Source organism: Phoxinus phoxinus, assembly GCF_949152265.1.
Source record: "Phoxinus phoxinus genome assembly, chromosome: 23".
NCBI lineage: Eukaryota > Metazoa > Chordata > Actinopteri > Cypriniformes > Leuciscidae > Phoxinus > Phoxinus phoxinus.
In genome coordinates this window covers 6,694,041-6,704,554 of record NC_136898.1, presented here as the reverse complement: position 1 = coordinate 6,704,554, position 10,514 = coordinate 6,694,041, and the positions used below count along the sequence as shown (strand labels likewise).

Below are 10,514 nucleotides of genomic sequence, written 5' to 3'. Positions count from 1 at the left end.
GAAATGATTGACTTTCTTTATACGCTTATGTTGAGCGTCTGTTTCCACTCAGTTTGATGAGCTGAGGTTTGGCACAAACAGTACATTTTTCTGATTTACTGCACCGTCAGGTACAGAAAAAAACGTCACATATCCCTGAATGCAATCAGTTTAATTAAAACTCGGACCACAACAGTGTGTGTTTGTGTACAATAAAGTACTGATATGTTTAGCATGGGTTCTGTTCACTCCCTTTTTTTGTCTTGCACATGAAAAAACTGATATTTATCTGTTTCTGTTTTTTTATTTTTTATTAGGCCTCTCTAGACCGCAAAGAAGCTCATAGGTTTTTTTGGAGCAGGACACAAATTGTTCTTGTTCTTCCTCCGAGGCCTTGAAAATGGCCTTTGAGAAAATAGGCCTCATCTTTGAAGGGAATTGAATTGCAGGGCCTTGGATTTTTTTGGCTTTCCTTTCATTTACTTGGTGTTTCTGTGGATATTAAGGTTGCAGTGTCCCCAAGCAGACTTCTAAGAATCATTCCGTTGCAGAAGTGCTCCATAAAAGGTTTGATTTACTCTGATCATCCATGAAGCCACTTCATGGCTGTGTCCTGATTGTGCTTTCAGATTGAATTAAGAGAAAATACAAAGATGACCCAGTACCATCAGAGCTCGAGACTGCGGTGTGGACCTCAAGTTTTTCATCACCACGGATTCTAGCAAGACCACATGCCAGAAAGATTGAGTACATGGGGAAATCTGCGGAAAAAGAATCATATTCCCACTTTCAAGTTGGGATATCTTTCAAATTCCTCCAATGTCGTACCGAAGAAGGATCTTGATTAATCCCTGCTATGCTCTCAGGGAAGGTTATTAATTGAGCCGTTTGATGAATGAACACTTGCCTCTGAATTATGGGTATTCTGCAGCAGTAGAGCTCATAGATTTACGACGCTCTCCCTGGCGATGAGGGGTTTTAACTTCTCAGTCTGAAAGACTAAAACCATAGGAGGTTTGGGTAGAGAGTTGTTGCCTATCCTCCCTTTAATGTGTCTGTCAGAAGACCGCTGGGTAACAATTCACAAAGAAAGCTAATTTGCATCTCAATCTGCAGCTGAAGTCTCATTGGCCGTTTAACGCAGCATGCCCATTTTGCTTCTGACATTTTTTGAGTCTTGGAAATGAATGAATGAATGAATGAATGAATGAATGAATGGATTAATGGATTGTTTTAAAGTTTTAAGGCCTTTATGAATAATGCAATGACCTCGGTATGTTCTAAAGAAGCTTCAGATTTCTTGTAGGGATGCGTGGACGTTTTGTTTTTAGACATTTCCTTTCTGTCTGACCTAAATTTAGTTGCTAAACTTGAGTGCCTTGTAACTGAGGCCGTGATGAATTAATAATCATGGCAAAGAACTTTGTCCTCAATCTTTAGAACTCAAAATAGCCGATTGATAGCGGAATAAAATACATTGTACTTTTTGTGGTTGGCTACACCGCAAGTAAACCAAACAAGCCTTGAAGCTTGTTTGATTTTCAAGCCATCGGATGCTTTAAGATACGGCATCCGCCTGTGCCAAAATATGAAAATTCTGTAAAATCGGCATCTGCAGCAAACTGTAATCAGGTCATGGCAATAAGTCCTGTCCTCCTTCGCTGCTCCTTTTCAGGAGACCTTCATGAATAATCAGAGGAAAAACAGGCCACTGTTGGTCTTTGAAGTTTTCCATGCTACTAAAAATAATCCCATAATGCATTATAATGAAAAACCATTTGTTGGTTCCATCACTGCAGTCGAGTCAGAAAGCTTCAGCGGTAAACACAAAACAAAATCCAAGCCGCCTTGCAGAGAAACTGAGGACATGTGCACTTGAAAGGGAAAAAGGTTATTTGCAGTTTGATTGACATGCAGGTCAGGGTTAGCCATCAAATGATCAATTATGGGATATATGTACATTATTAAACGTATGAAGTTATGTAAAATAACTGATTTTAAGACAACTTTTTTTTTGCTGTTTCAATCTTATTACATGCTGTTGAATGGAAATGTGATTGTAATGTAACAACAAGTAATCACCTGTAATCCACCTTTCTCAACTTTTTGACAGATGAATGACAAAAAGATTATTGTCATTAATTAATCAAATTTAAATTCTGTTATTCCTTCCTTCATGTTATTCCAAACTTGTACGCTGCTATTTTTTCATCAGAACATTCTAGATTTCGTTCAAATAATATTTACCTATCTTTTTCTCAAGACAATTAATCATGACCAGTGTAATATCTTTTTTTTATTTTTTATTCAGCGAGAACTGATGAAATGTAAAATGTGTACCTTGAATGAAATGCAAGTCGCTTTAGATAAAAGCGTCTGCCAAATGCATAAATGTAAATGTAATTGTTATTGCATGACTAAAACAGACACTCTACCTTTATTGCTCAATATATGATGCTTTTGACAGTGTTAGTTTGTCAAGTCATGTCAAGTTATGCTTAGTCAAGTCTTTGTTTATTTTCTACACATTAATGTTCAATAGTGCACTTGGGTTCGACAAGCTCGCCTCCAGTGGAATCATTACAAATGTAAGGCGGGCGAACTGAAGGTTTTTAAGCACGTCGCTGCCCAACGGTTGTGGCATGTAAAGGTAAGATTCTTACTCATAAGTAGGAGATGTTGTAAATTATCTGAGACACTCAAATGCAAGGCCTCAGATAACTACCAAGCACAGCCCCCTCCTTCCATCACAGTCTTGGTAGAAGACAGATATATTGCCCCTTTTATCTCTTTTTTGACTCTAGTGTTTCAAGTTTTAATCTCCAAATGCTGCAAGAAACAACTTGTGAATTATGCTTCTTTCTGTAGTCAAGGTCAGTAGGCCTGGGAAGAGTCTAGGGAGTCAGATAAAATGTTTCCAACTAAAAAATATTTATGCATGTCAGGTAGACATATTATGGAATGTTATGAAAGTGTACATATGTGGCAAAAGGAGGCCTTGTGATAATCTGTTCATTTGCTTATCCAATCAACTTCGAAAGTCTTTGTTCATTGATAAATGAATATGTATGATTTTACTGAATAAATATAGTTGTATACAGTATATATATTTAGCTTAGAGCTCATTTTGTAGCTCTCTGAGATGTTTCGGTTGTAAGAGAGACTACCCTGGATCGCAATATCAGACAAATATATTTTATTTAATTTTTACTATTGAGTGGCCTGATTTTAATTTTATTGGTGAATTTCCACCACACCACATCTTCTTGTACACTATATTCGATCCATGCAAACCGCTCCAAATTGTAAACTGGGAATTTTCGGAGAGCTCCGACTTTTACCACATGGCTGCTGTATCACCTGACTACTGCAGATTCATATTGGCGTTGATAATGTTGCCATAGAAACGCATAATTCCGAAGGTGCATTCACACCATGTTGTAATTACGAGATTTCAACTTGTAAAAAATATTTCAACTTGTAAAAAGCGTTCACGTCCTCGTAGAGCTCAATTACAGCTTGTAAACTGGGAATCTTCTGAGAGCTCCTACCTGTACCTCGTGACCACTGTACCACCTGACCGCTACAGATTCATATAGTGTTGATAGACATAATTCCCAGTCCGAGAATGTGAACAGCTGAGTAGAACGTCACGTGTTGTCATCTTGTAATTTCAACGTGACGTGAATACAGCGATGTCAAACAAGATTATCAGTAAATAACATCTTAATTTTTTACTTGGTTCCTCACACAATACTATCATATGACTTTAGATGTAGAATATTAAGTAGCCTAATAGACTACGCTTATGGTGTTTATGTAGTTTTGGGCAGATATGTTGCTGTCGTTATATGATAATAATAATAAAAAAGCTATGCAAAGAAGATTCTTCATTATCTTTTGTTTTCCACGAAAAATGTTATGGAATGGCATAATAATGGAAATAATGACAGAATTTATTATTTGTCTATTTGTCTAATTGCCATTAACTGACTTTCCTGAAACCTCTTTACCTTAAAATTCTATTAGTCTCTTTATTTTTAATTGGTTAGTCTATAATATCTTTACATTACAACATTAACTTACTGTAGCAGCTAAGCCTATAGTCCTTAAGTGTAGTCAATAATTGTATCCCTTAAAACTCACCTTTGATCTAAAAAAATTACACATTACGTTTTTTTCCTTTAAAAACTTCATGCCTTAAAATAGTTTTTGAATGTAACTCTACACCCTTGCTTCATTTAGTATTCGGGGTTCTATGAATATGCAAATTAGCCCCGCCTCCACTCACTCACAGCAGCGATTTCAAACCGCGATTTTGAGACTGTCTTTGCTTCACTGCTGTTTTAAGGAGAAAATACAGCACCGCAAAGACATAAACAACATTAAAAGCTTAATTTTCACCAGGGGACTGTGGTCCTCCTTAAATTATTTGTCAATTCAAGATGTCATTAAATTGAGTTTATATTCATTTAAATATGCATGGATTACTGATCTGTTAAGCGCAGTGTTTGTTAAAGTTGGGTTATAATAAAGTATGCTAATCATTTCATTGCAGCAGTATAGAAAGACTCTTATCCTGTCGCCATCTATCTGCATGTGTCCCATAAGGAAATCTGCAAAGGAAAGTGTTCTCCTTTAACTGCAGAGGTCTCCACATCCCCTCACACACCTTTACCAGCCTGTGGTTCCTTCCTACAGAGAGCAAGAGGCGGAGGAGAGGAAAGAGATCGTAGATACGCATCCTAGTTGAAGTCAATGAGAACTTCTCTTCGGAGGAAACGGGCGCTTGTGTTCAGGACGTCTGGAGATCTCAGAGATGCTTTTGATGGTCTCAGCCGGTGATGGTCTCAGCCATGTTCAGAACAAAACTGAGAGACCATTTCAATGACTCAATGTGCTCGTTTTGAAGAGCAAAGGAGACGTTTCTGTAGGATTTTCAGTCCGGAGACGTGATGTCAGCCAGCGCTCGCGCCCTGCTCTTAGGTAAGTTTCCTCCTCGTGCTTGTGTGAGTGATGTTTCTGCAGCACGTGTCAAATGTGAGAAGTTGGAGATATTTAGTAGATTGGTAGACTTTGTAGTAGTTTACTTGGTTGGAGATGTCAGTAGTTTCTACTAATGTTACTTTTACACGACAATTGACAAACAAAAAAAGCGATCAGATTATGGCAAGCTGTTTTAACATTTTCTTTAAGTAGGCTATACTAGAGTATCTATTTATTATGTTACAATATTTTAAGGAGGCTAGTAACTATTTGACTAGAAATTCACTATTCCATTTGTTTTTCGTCTAGTAAGAAGTGTACAATTTTTGCCTATGAATTATATGGGGTTCTGTGATTCAGATGTCAACTATTCACTTCCGATTCTATTCCATTTGTTGCTGGTATACATTTTACTAGGCATATTTTATTGTTTACTTGTTAAATGTAATGGATTAGTCAGAATAACTATGTTATAGTTCAATTTTATCAGTAGATTAAAAAGGAATTAAATATTAAAGTGGCTTGCCATCCCCAGGTATACTTCAACCTTCCTTGTGTGCTGTATTATTCAGCATCCGGATATATTATGCATTAATTTATTAATGCCTTCCTGTCCATTAATTAAGTTATGATTGCATGTTTCCACGAATGATCTTAAATGCATGTTTCGCAGCCTTTTTACAAACTCTCAGCGTTGCAATTTTTGTTAAATGATACAGTACTGAAAAAGAAAGGTGAAATTGAAAGCAAATTAATTTTACATTTTTCTCCGTGTTTCTGTAATTAGGAATGCAGATATTTAGTGTTTAAGTCTGACACGTAGGGTGAAGTCACGTAAAAAATGGTCACTTTTGGAGGAGCTTTAAAATGTCTCTGCCAGACTGTGCCTTTTTGTGTTTAGTCGGGTCCCTTCTATCTTTTTATGTTAAAAATATGTAACAAAAAACAACAACTGTTTAAACCCAAGAGCTATTTAAATGTCAGAAGTCTCCCTCAGTCTCCCTCATCCCTATGTTCAGTTATAGTAAAATAGGCCAGTGTTTCAAAACCATCATTGTGAACAAAGAAATGAATGCTATGTAATGTGAAAAGTTGCTAATGTCAGTTTAGGTTATTCATCTTATATTTCCCCTTCAATACTGCACAGTGCACACCGTAACAAACTCAGACCAATAAAACCAGTACATGCATGTCCAGTATTATTGTCTAACTGGCATATTTTACCTGATGGCCTATTTTACCAGACATCATCCTACATATAACTAGATTTGCATGTCTTTAAGGAAATGTCAGTTCTCAGTTGCAAGTCAGCAAAACTTGCTGTAAAGTTTTAGGAAAGTTTAGGTTTTAGGCTTTGGTTCTGTGTAAATTAAATATTGCATCAGCCCTAAACTTTGCTGCTGTCGTGAAGTTCAGGTCGTGTCTTATTTCCATTTTGCTGCTGGAGAATCAATACATGAGTTTGAAAGTTGTGTGTAAGCCATTTTACTTGTAACGCGATATATTTCAGAGTGGATCTGGATATTCAATGAGGAAAAATGTGGATGAGACTTGATTTTATCCTTTGGGAATTTATTGTATTTTGAAAAGAGGTCTCTGTATGACGGCTGGTTGGCGGAGAGTGATTGAAAAAATAAGAGGGCTCGATGACGTCAGATGAAAAGGATGTTTAGTTATTGTGTTTTGAAGAAAAACTGCAGTAACAAGCACTTAAAAAAAATTGGAATAACTTGCACCGATAAGACTAGAAACAGGTAATACTAATTTAATGTTGACTTATAGGGATAGTTCGCCAAAAAAAGAAAATTCTGTCATTATTTACTTACCCTCATGTTGTTCCAAACCTATATGAGTTTCTTTCTTCTGTTGAACAAAAAAACAGAAGATATTTTAAAGAATGATGGTAACCAGACAGTTGACGGTAGCCATTGACTTCCATTGTAATTTTTTTTCCTATATGGACATTAATGGGTGCCGTCTGGTTACCAACATTTTTTAAATATCTTCTTTTGTGATGACAGAATTTTCATTTTTGGGTGAACTATCCCTTTAAGTTGTGTAGCACTGCATGCTCTGTAAATTACCGCAACCTGTGTGCTTTCTTTTACTGCGGTTTACTAAAGTGTTGTGACTAGACAATAAGTGGCACAGAGAGACACGAGGCGCTTGAGTCCTCAGACTCGCAAACATACAGCAGCAAACGCCACAGCAATTATCACGATGAGCGCTTTCATTAGTTGCATTAAAACAACTGTGCTAGACAAGCCATGCAAACAACACAACATATCACAACACCATCATTCACCCCGCAGACACGGCAACACAACACGAGAGTAGGTGTATAGCTGTCTGTCTGTCTGTCTGCCTGTCTGTCTATGGCACTGAGATTGAATTGGTTGGGCTTTTCTTCTGTAAATAATTGATCATTGTCTAATAGTAAAGAACATCTTATTCCATAGCAACAATGATTACTCCTGCAGTTCTGAATTCTGAGCAGCACAAACTGTTTTGTTTGTTTGATTATTCTCTCTCCTAGAGCAACTAGTGTTTTTTTTCCCTATATATTATCCAGTTTCAAGACTAGATATATAAAAATTAGGCATGCATGATATATACCATGTCAATTATCTGCCTATTTCATTTTTAAAAAATGTAACATCTGATATAAAAATGAAAACATTGCCCTATTTTTATTTTTAGATGACATTTGCCATAATTTAAGGTTCACATAAATGTATTTGTAAAAACACTAATACATTAATAACACTGTTAAATGTCATTTTTAGCAAATCTCAAAATGAATATGCATTTTTCATATTCTAAATTATAATTTATAATGTTGTGATGTCTAAATTCCTTTGTAGAATTTAAAATGATTGGTTATTAATTAGTTTTTTATCTCAACAAAATAGTATAGAATTTTAATATCCGCCTGTTGTTTTTATTATTGACCATAACATAAAAATAATATATATAAGCTGAAGTTTAATATCGGTGCACCCATAATACAAACCAAAGCTTCTTTCCATTGCTTAAAATGCACATTTGTTACTTCATACTCAAGTAACGAGCGTGTTAAGAAACAGATCTAAGATCAGTCTATTTTTAGATGGATCTCCGGGGGCAGAAAAGTATCTGTCAAGTATAAAGATGACATGGGCATCCAGAACCAGAGGTCAGGAAGTGACATCGTGCTGTGTGCTGCCTCCCCCCTCTTTCAGTCTCTCTCTCGCTCACTCTCTCTCTCTCTGCCCTGTGAATGTTGCTGTCAAACAGACTTTAATAACAAAAGCGGCATGTAGCGTTCTGAAATATGGAGTATCTCCTTACTTGACCTCAGTGTCTCTAACCCTAACCCTGGTGAGACCACAAGCTTTCAATGCCAGAGGCACATTCACTGCGAGCATCTGCCTTTACTTACGCAAATGCAAGGAGATAAAAAGATCATTTGTGTGCCATAAAAGAAAAATGTTTCTCTGCGTCATTGTAAATGGTTTCTTCTTGATATTTCATGACAAAATTACTTTAATATTTAATAGTTTGTTTATAATTTATTAATTTATGCTTGCTGAATGGATGTCCCTGCATTACTTTCTTAGACACCATAAATACTGTATAATGGCTTCAGTAATGAAACCATTTGTACAAAGAAGCTCGATACACTTCCCACAGGATTATGAGCCATATTAAAGTGCACACCAACAACAAGCTGTGAGTAACTAACTAGCCCATGTGTGTGTGTTTTCAGGCGGCCGTGGTAATTTAGTAGCTTAAGTCAGGAACTGTAGTGAGTTTTTTTTCCAGCACCTAGCTCTAATTCAGCTCTTGATCACATGGACCATGTCAGCTGTGTGTGTGTGTGTGTGTGTGTGTGTGTGTGTGTGTGTGTGTGTGTGTGTGTGTGTGTGTGTGTGTGTGTGTGTGTGTGTGTGTGTGTGTGTGTGTGTGTGTGTGTGTGTGAACGTCCCCATGGGGACCCAGCGCTGTCTTTAATTAGTAGAGCACATCACAGCAGGGCCGGCCCTCACTGAGAGCCGTGTCATTCCGTTCAGAGAAATCACAGTGACATCCTTTCTCCCACCAGACACACAGCACCAGCCACTTACCTCCTCTGTACACACACACACACACACACACACACACACACACACACACACACACACACACACACACACACACACACACACACACACACACACACACACACACACACACACACACACAGGTATCAATCACACAGCTGTACATGTGCGCAACATCCAGAGAACAGTGCAGCAGTGTTGCTGTATATGTTGGTGTGTGTGATGGTCTGTTTTGATGGGTGTCATGAAAGTGATATTGTACCTTGTCTTATCGACCGTATGACACCTTACACTTTAACAACAAGTGATTACAGTTTTTTTCGATTGCTAAACGACAGTGAGCACAACTGGAGCTACATGTGCAAAACTCTAACTACAGTCTGCACAGCAGCAGTTCATGTGGACCAAACTCTAGTTCGTTTTTCATTGCTTAAACACAGTTTTCAAAACTCTACACACTTGACCCATGACTTTAACCACAACCTGCACAACACTGTGGATTTACAGCACTTTGTTCAAATGCTAACACACTGCTGTCAAAACTGTGAACCACACATTCAAAACAGAACAGATTTCAGCCTTGTGCCTTTCAAACACTGCTGATGCCAACTTCAGCTGAAACAGGAGAGAGTTACATCCTTACAGTAAATGAGAACATTACAGGAATTTATTTTGTTTTGCAATTATAGAATATTTACACAGATATATATTACAGTAAGTTTGACTGTAAAATATATTTTTACTGTATTACTGTATATACTGTAATATACAACATAACCCAAAGGCTGGCCCCAACAGGAGGAAGAGGAAACATATTTTCAGATGCGCAGGAAAATGCTATTGTCGCAGATTTATGGTTTTGTACCTGTCTGCATATTCACCCTTCCTCAACCCAATAGAGGAGTTTTTCTCTGCCTGGAGGTGTAAAGTGTTTGGTCACCACCACCCACATGACCAAATGTCTCTTTTGGAAGCCATGCGTGCCGGATGTGAGGACACGAGTCCATAGGACTGCAGGGATGGATAAGGCACTCCAGAAGGTTCTCCAGGTGCATGGCAAGAGAGAACATTTGATGTGATGTTGATGAACACCTGTGGCCTGATGCTAGAGATAAGCAGGATTAGCCCCTCAATTATTTGTTTGAATTACATGTACTTTTAGTTTCTACCTTTTTTTTCCTCATTACTGTAATTCTGTAAATTACTACAGACTATTGTGAAGCAAACTGCTAATTTTCATTTACCTTGGCTTAAAGAATTGTTATGTTCTAAAAATTTACTGTAAATAAATCATGTGAAAGAATGTCACTCTTTTCTTTGAAGAAAATATTACTTTGTATGAAGTCACTGAAATTGTTCAAACTGTAAAGATGAAAACTTTGTATTTTCTGTATTGGTGTTTGATGCTAGTGTTTTTACTCTCAGTGTGTTCTGAGTGACAGTGTGTGTTATCTCAGTGAGGATTGT

At 37.3% G+C, this 10,514-nt stretch overlaps 1 protein-coding gene across 1 annotated transcript in view; it reads left to right on the top strand.

Moving 5' to 3' along the window:
• Positions 1 to 4,558: 4,558 nt before the first annotated feature.
• Positions 4,559 to 10,514, top strand: part of clmpa (CXADR like membrane protein a) — a 63,442-nt gene continuing 57,486 nt past the window's right edge. Inside the window, exon 1 of the mRNA XM_079598959.1 lies at positions 4,559 to 4,965. Within this exon, the coding sequence (XP_079455085.1) occupies positions 4,935 to 4,965 (31 nt within the window). The 5' untranslated portion in view covers positions 4,559 to 4,934. The remainder of the gene's footprint in view (positions 4,966 to 10,514) is intronic.